The 15,886-nt window shown below is 43.3% G+C and overlaps 1 protein-coding gene across 6 annotated transcripts in view; it reads right to left on the minus strand.

Annotated features, from left to right (window-relative positions):
- Positions 1-15,886, minus strand: part of AP1S2 (adaptor related protein complex 1 subunit sigma 2) — a 49,458-nt gene that overhangs the window by 23,134 nt on the left and 10,438 nt on the right. For 5 of the 6 annotated variants that reach the window (XR_013543544.1, XM_020786738.3, XM_020786739.3 and 2 more), the window contains 2 exons: positions 11,560-11,668; positions 10,598-10,735 (listed from right to left, as the gene is read on the minus strand). Coding sequence is in view for 5 of the 6 variants with exons in the window: in XM_020786738.3 (XP_020642397.2) it covers positions 10,598-10,735; positions 11,560-11,668 (247 nt within the window). In the remaining variant the exon portion in view is untranslated. Of the gene's footprint in view, positions 1-10,150; positions 10,183-10,597; positions 10,736-11,559; positions 11,669-15,886 lie in introns of all 6 variants that reach the window. The other variant, XM_078390404.1, reaches the window with a different exon arrangement.

Here is a 15,886-nt window from a genome sequence, read left to right on the forward strand (position 1 = left end):
GGGTATAATCCAATAAATAAATATGTCTAATTATTATTATTCTTTCTCATATGTTACCTGTTTTTGGAGTAGACTGATTCTCTACTGCCTTGCCTCTGATTTTTTGGAGTAGTTTTAAGTAGTTTAAATCTGTAGGATTTAATTTAGGCTAGCACTAAGAAACATAAATGAGGAAACCTGCAAGGAAAGAGCCTCTAACTAAAGGAATTGTGCATTAAATACACAAAAATACAGTGTCACGGGAAAACACCCAAAATGAAAGAAACATGGAAAAATCTGCAATACATATCTGTAGTCAAACCATAAATAAGCCATATAAATGTCATGGAGAATTATTCTACAATGCCTCTCCATTTCTTCAGCCAAATCACTTCAATTATCAAATCATGCAACAGTACTTTGAATGAATGTACTTGTCAGTAAAATCAATTGTAGCTGAACTAGATGTTTAACAACTAATTCAGATCTAGAGATCTGAATCATTACTGAAGAACTGAAAGTGTTATAGAAGAAATACTGTATAATGTGGAGAAGAAACACCTGAAAAGGCAATGGTACTTAAGCCTTGTACAGTGGGGTCTTGACTTTCAAACGGCTTGACTTGCGCACTTTTTGAGTTACGTACTTCTCCGTCCGCAAAAATCCATTTTGACTTGCGGACGGAGAATTGACGTACGAACCAAAAAGTGAAAGAAAGAAAAAAGTGGGAAAGTACCTGGAGCCGGGTGGCGGCGACGCGGCGAGAGGCGGAGGTGCTGCTCCTGCTCTGCTTCGGGGCACCTCGGGGTGTTCCGGCCGCCAGATTCCAGCCCAGCCGGGGCCTCCGCCTGTCCTGGGTGGGCCCTGCTGAGCCGAGCTCCACCGGCGGCGGCAAAAGTCAGCGGCCAGGACGGTGGAGGAGCCTCTGAGCACACTGGTGAGCCCGCGCGGGAGCAAGTTTGCGGGGTGGCACTGGCACTGGGAGGGCTCCGCGCCAGGGAACTAGGCGGGCGCGGGCAGCGGGTGATGGAAACATGAGGCGGGCCCCGCTGAGCCGAGGTCCGGCAGCGGCAGCAAAAGGCAGCGGCCATGACGGCGGAGGAGCCTCCGAGCACCCTGGTGAGCTCGCGCGGGAGCGAGTTCGCGGGGTGGCACTGGCGCTGGGAGGGCTCCGCGCCGGGGAACTAGGAGGGCGAGGGCGGCGCGGTTGGGGGGTGCGATGGCTGCCTGAATGAAGGGAAGCCGAGGGGGCACGGCTCTGGTGGGACGCTTCTGCCGGGGGCCACTGGGAGCTTTCTGCTGGGATCCGGCTGGGGCTGGAAACGGGGGCCGGGCGGAGAGGGAGGGAGCGCTGCGGGGGCCGCTGGGAGCCTCGATGGCCGGGCACCGTGTGCGTTTCCCGTCTCTGCCTCTGGTATTGCAGCGGTCCACCTTTCTCCGCGTGTCATGGTGTTCCTGAGCTGAAGGACACGCCGGGGGTGTGTGTGCTGCTGCTGCTCCCATCTCCACCCGGCCCATTTCCCCGGAGCTGGGAGGAAAAGGATACTCCATCCCTTCGGTCCTCGCCTACCAGAACCACCAGCAGCAGCAGCAGCCCTGCGGATGCCCGGCTGGGCCAGGCCGGGAGCCCCCCCGGGGGGCGGAAGGGAGGAGCGGGCGCTGCTGCTGTGGCGTCGAGGCCAAGACCCAAACCGGCCCCACCAGCGCTCAGGGAAGGGCGACCCGGCCGGGGGGGAGGGAGCAGCGGCGGCGGGGAAAGCCACCTTCGCCGGAGCAGAGGGGCGCGGGAAGGCGGGAGGGTGCGCCCGGAGGGGCCGCCTTGAGGCGAGGGCATGGCTTCCTCCCCCCCAAAGTTGGGCACCTTCGCCCAGGTGGGGGGGTTCAAGGCCGCTTGCAGGAGCCGCCCTAGGAGGACACCTGCAAGCAAGCCTTGGCGATGGGGCCACGAAGGGGAAGGGAACACACTGAGAAGGTTGCCTGAAAAGCCATGTTTGGCTGCCTGTTTCGCCTTCCTGGGATTCAGTATTGTACCTAAGAAAAAAAGAAACAAAATATCCCCCTCTAGTGGCAGAAGGCAGAATAGCAGCTACCCATTAGTTTCTATGGACGGAAAAAAGCAGATACGGATTACAATGGTTTTCAATGCATTCCTATGGGAATGCAGATTGTGACCTACGAACTTTTTGACTTGCGAACCACCTTCCAATACAGATTAAGTTCGCAAGTCAAGACCCCACTGTATTGCCTACTGCTTCTTCCTGCAACCATTTCCCCCAGCTACAAGCATGCACCTTGGAACCCTGATGAAGACAATCTTTCTAAGAGGATTGTGGAAAACATCTGGTGACAGAAATGTTACACATTTTCTCCCATCTTATGCTTCTTGTATTCAAAGTTACACAAACAATATCCACTGTTTTTCATCTATCTAGTTATCACAATTTTAACTCACTTCTCGCTTCCGTAAAATAAATTCTTATTCCAGACCAAGGTCAAAACACTGGTATTTAACAAAGAGCCAATTTTAGATTGATTCCTTTGTCTGCAGATGGAGATGCTCACTGTCCACCTGTAGGACATGGAAATTATGATGTCTGCAAACAATGATGTAAAAATTTAACAAACCATAATTCTAGTGTAGGAACTGCTAGTTTTCCAAAATTAATGGAAATCTATCTTTAAATATGTAATGAGGGTGAAAGAGGAGAGTGCAAAAAACGGCCTGAAACTCAACATCAAAAAAACTAAGATCATGGCCACTGGTCCCATCACCTCCTGGGAAATTGAAAGAGAAGATATAGAGGCAGTGACAGATTTTACTTTCTTGGGCTCGATGATCACTGCAGATAGAGACAGCAACCACGAAATTAAAAGACGCCTGCTTCTCGGGAGGAAAGCGATGGCAAACCTTGACAGCATCTTAAAAAGCAGAGACATCACCTTGCCAACAAAAGTCCGAATAGTCAAAGCTATAGTTTTTCCTGTCGTGACGTATGGAAGTGAGAGCTGGATCATAAAGAACGCAGACTGCCGAAGAACTGATGCCTTTGAATTGTGGTGCTGGAGGAGAGTCCCCTGGACTGCAAGGAGAACAAACCTATCAATTCTAAAGGAAATCAACCCTGAGTGCTCACTGGAAGGACAGATCCTGAAGCTGAGGCTCCAGTACTTTGGCCATCTCATGAGAAGAGAAGACTCCTTGGAAAAGACCTTGATGTTAGGAAAGTGTGACGGCAAGAGGAGAAGGAGACGACAGAGGATGAGATAGCTGGACAGCATCTGCGAAGCAACCAACATGAAATTGACACAACTACGGGAGGCAGTGGAGGATAGGAGGGCCTGGCGTGCTCTAGTTCATGGGGTCATGAAGAGTCAGACACGACTAAACGATGACAACGATCTTTAAATAAGTTCTTAGGCAGAGCTAAGCCTAATCATTTGCAGATTTTATACCATACTACAGATTTTTTTTTTATTTAATCAATTCCATTAAATGCTCGAAAATTAGAATTTTTGAAAATATACACAGCGGAATAAAAGCATTTGTAATTAGTCCTGGGAGAACTGGTTGACCTTATTTTTTTTAATGCATGAGAAGTTAAGGCTTGTCAACCTCCCCCAAAGCCATCCAGTATTAAGATACTATTAAGAAAGAAATGACAGGAATTGTAAGTATTAACAACAAAGGCCACCTTGTCCAGTTTTTGTACAGGGAGTTCCAAATGAAAAGCTACTGTATTTTCTACTTTCAAAGAGGATGTTATACTCTTGTAAGGTCACACAGATTCCCATTGAACTGAAATATATTCAGTTATCCATTATGCACAGCCTAATCTTATATACAACTAGCCCAAATAAAATCATGAAATGTTTTATTTTTGCTTAACTATTATAGGCTTTAAGTCATTGATAAGAAGTCCAATATAGCCATTATATTACAATTGGGGGGGGGGAGTGTTTAAACAAAAACAACCACAAAAATTAGGTTAGAATAATTTATATACAGTCCCTGGAGGTATGAGTGCAGTGAAATGAGGGAGAGAAGAGCTGGATAGAAATTTGATTGCCCTGTACCTTCTTCACCAGGTTTAACACACAAAACTGTGTTTGCATCACTCTTGGTCACTTCAGTGGGACAGGTATTGGAACAGACAACTATGAATAGTTCACAGTGCAATTTAAATTCAATTTTTTTTCTGAAAAGACTGCAAAGATTAGTAAACTGTATATCGTTCTTCCTGGGGATGTGCACTGGGTTTCAGAAAAAGTGTCCAAACAAAACAGAACATAGGAAGGTTCCAGTAGCCTCCAGTAGCAATCAAATTGATTTGCACACCCTTACAAATCATTGATGTTTTGTTCTGGTGTTTGGGTGATTAAAACATTTATATCTGAACAAAAATACTTGGTGCTAATATAAGCAAGTGAACCTCAACACACAGGAATGGTCAACCTCTACACCCTACTGGTTCTCCATGGGGCATGTTGGGGATGAGATGTATCACTTCTCCAGGTTATTATTTCAGTGTGGCCTCTCCCCTGGAACCAAGATGCAGGATGGACCAGAAGGGGTGAGAAGACAAGGAAGTCGGAAATAACATTTGAAATAGTTTTCCTACCAAGAGAAAGATAGACAAAAGCAGAAGAGAAGCTTGGGGCAGTTAAAACGGAAGAGGAGGTGGAGAGTGAGACAAAATGCTTCAGAGTGGGGTAGAGAATACCGTATTTTTCCATGTATAAAACACTTTTTCCTAAAATAACTAGAGGAAAAATTGAGGGTCATTTTCTACACGGTAGTAAGGAGGTGGGAGAGACGAAAGCGCTTTGATCCCTGCTCCCCCCTCCATTTTTTGCAAAGAAAGTGGATGGGAAAAGCACCTCCTCCACTTTCTTTGCAAAATGTGGAGGGGGAAAGCAGCTTTTTGCAAAGAAAACAGACGGGGAAAGCACTTTCCTCGCAAGATAGTGGATGGGAAATGTGATTCCTTCTTCCCCCTCCATTTTCTTGAGAGGAAAGTGCTTTCCCCCCACCCCACTTTCTTTGCAAAAAGCTGCTTTCCCCCTCGCAAAAAGTGGAGGGGGAAAGCAGCTTTTTGCAAAGAAAGTGGAGGGGGAAAGCAGGAATCAAAGTGCTTTGATCCCTGCCTTCCCCCTCCATTTTCCTCGCAAGAAAGCTTTCACCCTCCACTTTCTTACAAGGAAAGTGCTTTCCTCCTGCACTTTGTTTGTAAAAAGTGGAGAGGGAAAGCAGCTTTTTGGAAATAAAATAGAGAGGGAAAGCACTTTCTTCCCAAGACAGTGGAGGGGGAAAGCTGGAATCAAAGTGCTTTGATCCCTGCCTTCCCCCTCCAATTTCTTGCAAAGAAAGAAATTTTGGTTTAGAAAAGGGAGGGGCATCTTATACATGGGGGTGTCTTATGCATGAAAAAATACAGAAATTTGACACCACAGTGTATACATGATGCATGGCCCCTGATAACAACAACTACATCTACAACTACTACTACTACTACCATCAATTGCTAAAAATATACAATTTTTTTTAACCATATCACTTATGTGGTCTCTAACTGGGAAGCATCCTAAGTTATCATCCTCTCTCCTAACCTTGCAGCTGCAGATTGTGGCTATGGACTATTCTGGCACTCATACAGCAAACTCTGCATTTCTCCAATTCTGGCACACCTGTATGGCGTCAAACCACCATGCTCTACATAGAATTGCATCCTACAGGAAGGCTGACAGGAATTTCTTGGGCTGCTCTGAGGCACCCACGAGCACCTTAGCTTCAGGTAGCCATAGCTGCTATCTTCCTATCGCGTTTCTGGCTAGAACAGATGACAAGGCACAGCAGGGCAGGCCAAGTGATCTGGAAACCACTATTTGGTACCTGGTTACCGATGAATAAATGAATCCACTATAAAATTGTACAGAGGTGCCTCGCTTTACGATGTTAATTCGTTTCAGTGAAATCACTGTAGAGCGAAAACATCGTAAAGCGAAATTAAAAAGCCCATAGAAACGCATTAAAGCCCATTTAATGCCTTCCGATGGGCTGGAAACTCACCGACCAGCGAAGATCCTCCATAGGGCAGCCATTTTTGCTGCCTGTGCAGCGAGGAATCCGTCCCAGAAAACAGCAGGGGCCATTTTGTTTATCCGGCGGCCATTCTGAAACCGCCGATCAGCTGTTGGAAAATCATTGTTTTGTGAAGAATCAGTTCCCGAAGCAGGGAACTGATCATCGCAAAGCGAAATTCCCCCATAGGAAACATCGTCGTTATGCGATTTCGTCGTAAAACAGAGCGCCCGTTAAGCAAGGCACCACTGTATATAATGAAAAAGTGACAAATTCTGGGAAGTAAGATAACAACCACAGTTTCTGCATACAGTGGACCCTTGACGTACACATGTCTCGACGTGAATACTTTTCGAGGTACGGATTTCTCTGGCCGCAAGATTTCCAATCGATGTGGTCGGAGAATCGACCTACGGACCAGAAGGGGGAGGCAGGAAAAGCACCAAATTCAAATTTGGTGCTTTCCCCGCCTCCCCCTTCCAGTCTGTAGGCCGCCGATCGTGCCTCCGGATGCCTTCCAGGGCATCTCAGAGGTCCCCCCGCCACTGATCGTGCTTTGGAGGCTCGACTGGCGGTGAGGAGGACCTCCACAGGCCTTCCCCACCGCCATGGGAGGCATCTCGGAGGTCCCCCGCCGATGCAGGCTTTCCCAGGGTTGATTGGGCCTACCAGGGGAGGGCTTCCCCCGGTAGGCCAGTCTACTCCTCAGGAAAGCCTGGGGAGTAGACTGGGCCTACTGGGGGAAGCCCTCCCCTGGTAGGCCGAGTCCACCAGGGTTTCCCGGGCAGTAGACCAGGCCTACTGGGGGAAGCCCTCCCCTGGTAGGCCCAATCCACCCTGGGAAAGCCTGTGGCAGCGGCGGGGTACCTCCGAGAGGCCTCGGGCAACGGCGATGACGGTGGCGGGGGACCCCTGGAAGGCTCTGGAAAGGTAAGGTCTATTTGCAGTACAGTATTTTCATTTTTTTGTATGTGTGTGTGTGTGTGGGGGGGTGTTTTCTTGGGTCGGTTACAGATTAAATGGTTTTCAATGCATTCCTATGGGAAATGCATATTCAGGTTACGGACTTTTCGACCTACAGACACCATTCCAATACGGATTAATTCCGTAGGTCGAGGGCCCTCTATACTGCATTCTTGTGCTGTTGAACAATTAGGTAATCACTTCCTATTAAAGTTGCCACAGAACTTGAGAAATAAAATGTTATGGACCAAATGACTTCAGACTACTTTAAAAAAAAATAGTGTTGAAGTAATGAAATCTACTGGGCTCTATAAGCACTTCAGAAAATGTATCAGAGAGTTGCATTTTATTACTTAATTGAAGCCATATTGGATCATTGTGTTTCTTAGTAATATATTGTTCAGTTTTAAACTGTAAATTGTTACATGATATGTTGTTACCCGCCCAGACTCTATATGACTAAATGGGCGGGCTATAAATGTAATAAATAAATATAGTGATACTAATGCACAAACATTCTTTGCTACAGTAAAAATTCTACAGATCATAATAAAAAATTCATGTGAATAGGGAGGGTTAATGAAAACAGAAAAGTCTGTAAGCAGACAGCTGCTTAATAGCCACTGTTCTCAAAATGTACAGACTGAAGCATCTTTAGCCCTGAGCAATAACATATATTGCTTTCTTGTAGATTTGGCAGTTGCAGAAGAAAGAAGAAATGTTCACTGCCACAAACAGAACATAAATGTTAAGTTCCAAAAAATGGAAGAGAGGGTCAAATATTGGTAAGGATGGGTCCATTGTAAAGCCTCTCTGCATATAGCCACCAAAGGAGCATTAAAGTAACATAGGATGGGAGGGGTCCTCCCTTTAGACTCCACAGAATAACTGGCTCTGCTTTTCTTAGCAAACTAAGTTATTGCTTTGATTTGGTGTGTATGTTTAAAGAAAATTATTCAGAGCTTCATTCGCCCACCCCCACCCCCGAAACTCTCGTTACTAAATCACAAAGAGATTACACTTTTTATGTTAGGAATGCAATGGTATCACATGTCATGGAAACACACTCGCTTGAATGGCAACATGTTGTTTGATAATTGCCCCTTTTGCCATTTTCCTCACCACTTTTTTCTCAATAGTTGTCATGTAACATAAGAAAATCAGGGTATTAGTGAGATATTTAATTTATTGAAGGAAAGGAGGGAGGGAGGGAGGGAAGGAGGAAGATAAATAGATATTGAACTTAAATTCAGAACTGCTATACCAGTGGTGGGCAAAAAAGCAGGACATATATTGCTCACCAAGAGCCATTTTACACTGCCCAGCATCCTACTTGTTTTATTTCTTTTTTTAAATGTGTCAAAAATCTCCTTGTGTTTTCTGTGGGATATGGAGACAATTTTGTGATGTTCTGGTTCAGTTCTCCTTCGTCTGGAGAACCCCATCCTCACTCAGATTTTTTTATCACTTTGTAAAAAATATTTTTGGGCACAATGATCTTTTTGGCTTTAATAAAACTTTAAGTTAAACCCATGTTTTAATTGAGAAAAAACCATTATAGTAATATGTATACAGTGGTGCCCTGCTTGACGACGACCCTGCTTCACGACGAAGTCGCTTAACGATGATTTTTTTACGATCGCTATCGCGATCTCAAAACAATGTTTCTATGGGGTTTTTTTCCTTAACGATGACTAGTTCCTTGCTTCTGGAACTGTTTTTTCGCTGCACGATGATGAGAAACAGCTGATTGTCGGGTTTTCAAAATGGCTCCCCGCTGTTTTTCGGGCCTATTTCCGGAAGACAGCAATCGAAAATGGCTTCCCCTATGGAGGATCTTCGCAAAACGAGCAGTTATTTCCCCCATTGGAACGAATTAACAGATTTTTAATGCATTCCAATGGGCTTTTTACTTTCTCATGACGACGATTTCGCTTTACAGTGATTTTGCTGGAACGGATTATCGTCGTCATGTGGGGCACCACTGTAGTATATGACCACTGCTTTTTAAAAATGTTTTAATAATAATTAAAAAAGGAAACAGGCAAATGAAAATATTAAACAATTGAGTTATCCTCTTCAGCCACACCCCTCAGCTTTAGACCCACTCTTTGGGCTGCCGGCATATCTTTGGGGGGCGCGTGATGATCCTAGGCCCTATAGAGATTGCTCGCTAACTGCCATATTATCACTCTCCAAATCAAAAGCTTTCAACTAGGTAAATGCTCTGTCCAGGATGTTAGCTGTATTATTTGCACTGACATTTTTATGAGGAATATTCTCAAGGCTTCCAAACGGAAGAGGAATGTAGCATGTCAGTTAATGCATGTTTGGATAGCCACTCAAGCAGCCACAATATGCATATTTCTACCTTAAAAATTTCACTAGCAGATGGTACTCAAGAAATGTAGGACAGACAAACAGTATATATACGTAGCAGATCAAACCAGTACACATTTTTAGACCACAATCCACATGAAGTCTATTAAAAAATCAAATGTTTTGGTCTACGGTGATTGTACATCTTTATTTTAGGTCCCACAAAGAAATGTTTTAAAACTGACTCTGCCTGCAAACATGTTAAAGTGAGGGCCAAAGCTTGAAAAACCTATATTATCAGTTCTATCCCACCGCAAGATCATACACAAAATAGAATATTGAGACCTTGTAGACAAAGATATTGTTTGGAGACCATTATTTTATGATTATCATCTTGAGTTTCCCTTCAGGGATATAGGCAGGAACATAAGCCCCTAAAACAACTAATACCAGTAAATATAACATTTCAAATACAGTTCTCAACCAAGTTCATACATCTAAATCATGTATAACAAAAATAAAAACAAGAGAATGGTAGCATTGCTTTTATTTTTGTCATACATGTTGAAACAAACTAACATGGCTATCTTTTTGAAATCTTCTCCAATTGAATTTTATACCACTGGACTAAAGTCAGCACAGAAGTCTAATATTTAAGCATTTTGTTAGCAGATGAGAGGTAAGATTTAACTGCAAATTTATTCTATTTTCTATAATTCTAAGACTAGTGCTAACTATTTTCTAAGAACACAGTGCACATCTAAATATAGCATTCTGACTTGTTTTTAAAACAGTTAATGTTAACTATACCTGAAAGTGTCTCAAAGAAGAGAGTCTAGCTTCTGGATTTCAGCAATGAAACAGTAAAGAGGCACACATACATCAGGTATGACAAAAATTAGCGATCATCATTCAGTTAATTTAATAAAAAGAAATGGATATAAATTTTACCAAATAAAAACACAGAAGTACCTAATCAACAACAGAAATGTGAAGAGAGTAGTAGTTCCATGGCTAGTAATACGTAGACCAAACAAGCTATGAAAGTAACCCTTAAAAAAAAGAAAGGCAGTACTGTTGCTCTGCATAGGCTACACACTGAGCAAAGTGAGATGTAGCAAAAGAAGAATATAAAGAAAAAACTTCATGCTGGACATGCTGAAAAGCTTTTTCTACAGCTTTGAAAATATAAAAGCTTTTCTTAGAGAAGGGCACAGCATGCTGATGTGCATTACCAAATAAATGAAGTTTGTTTACCTCCTGTAATAGATCTGCCTGTTCAATGGCTTTAAGAACATTTTTCTTGGAAGTCTCCTGAACTTCTCCTCCCAAGAGAAACTCATCCAAAATAAAGTAAGCCTTCTCAAAATTGAAAATGATATCAAGTTCACATACCTAAAAAAAAAAAGAGATAAATAGTTGAGATTCAGCAACCTTGTTTAGATTGCCAAGACCTTTTTAAAAAAAGAACAAAATAAAGGCCTATTGTTTCAATCACTATAATTCCCAGTAAGTAAATGGCCAGCATAACACAGCATAAAAATGATTTTACTCTGACTCATGATGTTCACTTTAGCTAGCAGACTCTGCCATGAATGTTCTAAAACAAAAACAAAATCCCTAGTAAACCAGAGTATTCATTACTCTATTTTACACTTCTCTGTGTACAGAATAATTTAAGACTGGGAACAGTGCATACATGCAAGTTGAACAGATTTTTTTCCAGGTATGTAGGCACCCATACACATTATAAAACCTTTCACTCAATATGCTGAATAGAATCCTATTAGTGGTTTCCACCTGCATGAGTGAAAGCACATAAATAATGAAGTAAATTCACATTAAGTAACAAGGTGCTGATTCACACCTGACACAATTTCACTTATGCAGATATAACTGTCAACAGGATTCAAGCCATTTTTATATATTCATACATACAAAGGCTTTCCCATTCATGAAGGGTATCAGGATCCAGTTATGGCACCCCACTAAAAAGAAATTCTTCCTTCCCCATGTACCCCTGACTGGCACATCTCACCCACTTTCTGATGGAACCCACCCCTTTGAACAGCTTTTCAGGGGAATGCTGGGGAAAGGAAGAAGCTTCAAAAATAACTGTCTCACTCCCCTTTTTAAGTGCCAGGGGAACATTTCCAGGTGCTATACTAAATTCAACTCAAGGGATTTAGAAAACTTTAAAATAACAGTTAATAACTTACACTTCCAAAATACTTATCAAGCAGTTCAACATAACGATGAATTATTTCCAGGGTTATTAGCTCATTATCCTGATCTTCAATGGCACAGCAGAAATAGAGGCTTGCATATCTGTAACAAATATAGATCAATGTAACACTGACAACTACTGTACATTGTGTAGTTTTATCCATCCTCACTTACAGTTGACGTACATACACATTTCCAATTTTTTTTTTTTTGCAGAATCAGGTGTATATATCTACATTTTTGCAGAAGTTAACAGTCTGAATTTCGTGTGTGTAAAGCATCAGACCACAAATTTGAACCAAAATAACCAACTTCGTGGAGTGAATGAAACATTTCAAGGACATAAATTCAAACAAGTTGGAACATAGCAGCTTTCCCCAAACAACAGATTAGTTGTGAAGCTGTAGACAGCTGTTAGAAATTTCTAGCCACATTACAAGATCATAGCTGGCTTGGCTGGGATCTGGGAAAGTATGCACTGATGAAAGTACAAATGAATACATGTTATCAAGTAGATGCTGTTATACTTGATGCAACATAACACAATATCCCAATTCATTTTTAAACAACAAACTGAATCTTCAGTTCAGAATTAACTAGTTTAAACAAATAGTTTTCTGCATCTGGAATTGTAGTCTCTTGCAAACTAGTAGAAAGGCTTCTTATCTTTTCCTCTTGCACAGAAAAGGTGAAGGAAAAGAAGAACATGAACTCAAAGCTCATTATACCCCATTATTAAAAATATTATCTATTGTTGCATATGAAAATTTATAGTAGTGTATAAACAGATATGTCACTTGAATGTTAATACTAATGTAATATTATCTTTTAAACATGACAGCATCCAAAGACCCAGGAACACAATACACTGTATCTAAATATGAGGTACAAGGCAGACTGTTTTATCAGTTCAGTTTCATAATCCATTTTTAACAACAGATTCATACTGCATTATTGTCAAAATTATAAAAGGCAGTCTTTTTGTCTTATCAGCTGATACCAAAATCAGAGCACCCAGGCCCTTCTGCATAATAATTTATTAATCATCAAGAATTTTCTGCTTCAATGTCAAATAGCAGAACTATAAAGGACAGTTGCCCAAGGTCAAAACTGGAAGAAATTAACTGTATGAGGCAGTTAAAAGGGAAAAGACTATGATCTCAGAAGATACCAGGACACGAACAAAGCACTAAGACTCAAAGAACAGAAGCTTTTCATGATCATCAATCATTTTTTTAACTGTACTGTCATGATATAAGGTTCACGGGCTGCCCCTGACAATTTCAAAAATACATCTAGTTCAGAACACAGTGAATCTATCATCTTGATACTCTAAAACACCACATCTACACTTTCACCCTCATATATGTGGGTGGCCACACGTTGGACCTGGTCTTTTCCACCAATTGGAGCGAGTGTGAACTGATGGTGACTGACCTTGTGTCGGTCCCCTTGTCATGGTCAGATCACCACCTAATAAAATGTAACCTCTCAGTGGCACTTCCCCCTCACAGAGAGCAGGGACCTATTTCTATGGTCCGCCCTCGAAGGCTACTGGATCCTGTTGGATTCCAGGATGCCATGAGAGGTGTTACAGCTGACCTGGCTGGCGCTCCTGTCGAGGCTCTGGTTGACACCTGGTCCATCGCTGCCCCCAGAGCTATAGACATGATCGCGCCTAAACGCCCTCTACAGCGCAGAGCTCGGCCTGCGCCCTGGTTTAACCAGGAGCTTCGAACAATGAAGCGAATGAGGAGAAGGCTAGAGCGTAGGTGGAGGAAGAACTCGACGGATTATAATTGGATAGCTGTTAGGGCTGCAACTAACCTTTACCTAACTAAAGGCTGCATGTCGATCTTTCTTCGCTAACCAGATAAGTGAAGCTTCAAATCAGCAGGCGGAGCTATTCCGTATAGTGCACAACCTATCAGGAAGTGGTTCTGGCCTCCCCCTAGTTTTTCACCTGACCAGTTTGCAGCCTGTTTTAAATCTAAAGTGGAGGCCATCCACCGGGAGCTCTCTCCTTTTTTGAATACAGTGAGTCCAGCGCTCCGCCTTGCCCGGTTACCTTTGATTCTTTTCAGCCTGTGACGCCTGGCACTGTGGACAAGATGCTTGATCGCTACCAGGCCACCACCTCCTCCCTTGACCCTCGCCCAGCCTGGCTAATCAAAGCAGCCTGGCCGATAACAGAATGGGCCACAGCAATAATAAATGGGTCTTTCCTTGAGGGAAGATTTCCATCTGCCCTCAAGGAGACACTCATTAGGCCCATAAGAAAGAAACTGAATATGGCGGTGGACGAAATTGGCAATTATAGGCCCATTGCCAATGTTTCTTTCATGAGTAAAGTGGTTGAGAGGGTGGTGGCTGATCAGCTTCAGGCCCACTTGGATGAAACAGATGCACTGGATCCATTTCAGCTGGGCTTCAGGCTGCGCCACGGTAGAGACAGCATTGGTCACCCTGTATGATGACCTGTTGAGGGAGGCTGACAGGGGTAAAATGTCTCTGTTGGTCCTCCTTGACATCTCGCCAGCCTTTGATACTGTTGACCATGGTATCCTCCTGGGGAGGCTCTCTGAGTTGGGAATTGGTGGCTCGGCATTTGCCTGCCTCCGTTCCTTCTTGGGGGGCTGTCCCCAGAGAGTGCAGCTTGGGGAGAGTGTCTCGGCCCCATGGAGTCTCAATTGTGGGGTTCCACAGGGGTCGATTATCTCCCCAATGCTGTTTAATATCTATATGAGACCGCTAGGAGGGGTCATAAGGGGATGTGGGGCATCGTGTCATTAATATGCTGATGACACCCAACTCTATATCTCCTTTTCACCAACTGCAGGTGATGCTGTTCTGTCCCTTCAGCGCTGCCTGGGGGCCGTACTGCAATGGATGCAGGAGAATAGGCTGAGGCTCAACCCAGACAAGATGGAAGTTCTGAGGGTGGGAGGCCCCGTGGCTGGCGGCTTGGGTGACTCTCTAACGAAGAGTGGGGTCCGCAGCTTGGGCATATATTTGGACCCGACACTCACCATGGAAAAGCAGGTGGCGTCGGTAGTCCTTTTTCCACCTATGGCGGATTGCCCGGCTGTGGCCCTATCTAGACACGGGGGCATTCACTACCTTGGTGCATGCGCTCGTAATCTCAAGATTAGACCACTGTAACACGCTCTACGTGGGGCTGCCTTTGAGGCTGATGTGGAAACTTCAGGTGGTACAGAATGCGGCGGCCAGACTCCTTACTGGAGTGAGAAAATATCAACACATTTCTCCAACTCTGGCCGCACTGCATTGACTGCCCATTCGTTTCCGTGTCAACTTCAAAGTCTTAATGCTTACTTATAAGGCCCTAAATGGTTTAGGACCTCGATATTTGGCGGAACACCTGCTCCCACCAAAGTCTACCCAGATCACCCACGCGAGTCAGGAGGTGAGGCTGAGGAGCCTGATGCCAAGAGAGGCCCAGAAGGAGAAGACACGAAACCGGGCCTTCTCGGCGGTGGCTCCTCGCCTATGGAACAACCTCCCTCCGGAGATTCACACCGCACCTAAGCTGGGAATCTTTAAAGCCCAATTAAAAACATGGTTATACATCCAGGCCTTCCCTCCAGTCAATACCTGATTTCTTTCTATTTTCCTTTATTTTTTTTCTTCTACTTTATTGCAATTGTTATTGAACGACTATGCACATTCTTGAGTTTATTGTTTTATCCTATATTGTAAGCCGCCTAGAGTGGACGAGTAGTCCAGATAGGCGGGGTATAAATCAAATAAATATATATATAAATATACGTAGACAAGGGACTGAATGACTGTAATAATTTTATCCTGAATTCTCTACTCATGAAAATACAAAAAGTATTGACAATGCAACTGTATGTCCAAATGAGTTCCCTCACTGAAACATATTTCCAAGTAGGCATGTAAGTGTAAAGGACTGTACTTTAGATAGGTCACTGAGATACAGTTACCTGTGCTTTTTTATTATATTATTTCAGTTTTCATATTATGTTTTGGTCACTGAAATACTCTCTTTATATTACTTTGTAAAAGTTTTTTTAAAAAAAAATCTGAAAGACTAATACTTCCTACACTTCTTTTGCTTTTTTCAGCCATTAATATGATAGTATGAATTTGGAAGAACTAATATACTATTTTCATTAAACACTTTTTGCTTCAGTCTTTCACTTAATAGATTTGTATGTAGTAAAATATGTCTGCTGTAAGACGTACCTGAATAATTAGAAAAGCATCCCATTCTTTTGAAAAAGAATTTTATAAAACATTTTATTCTCCTAAATATGACTGATTTTACTGGGCTTA

This window comes from Pogona vitticeps, chromosome 3, assembly GCF_051106095.1.
Source record: "Pogona vitticeps strain Pit_001003342236 chromosome 3, PviZW2.1, whole genome shotgun sequence".
NCBI classification, from domain to species: domain Eukaryota; kingdom Metazoa; phylum Chordata; class Lepidosauria; order Squamata; family Agamidae; genus Pogona; species Pogona vitticeps.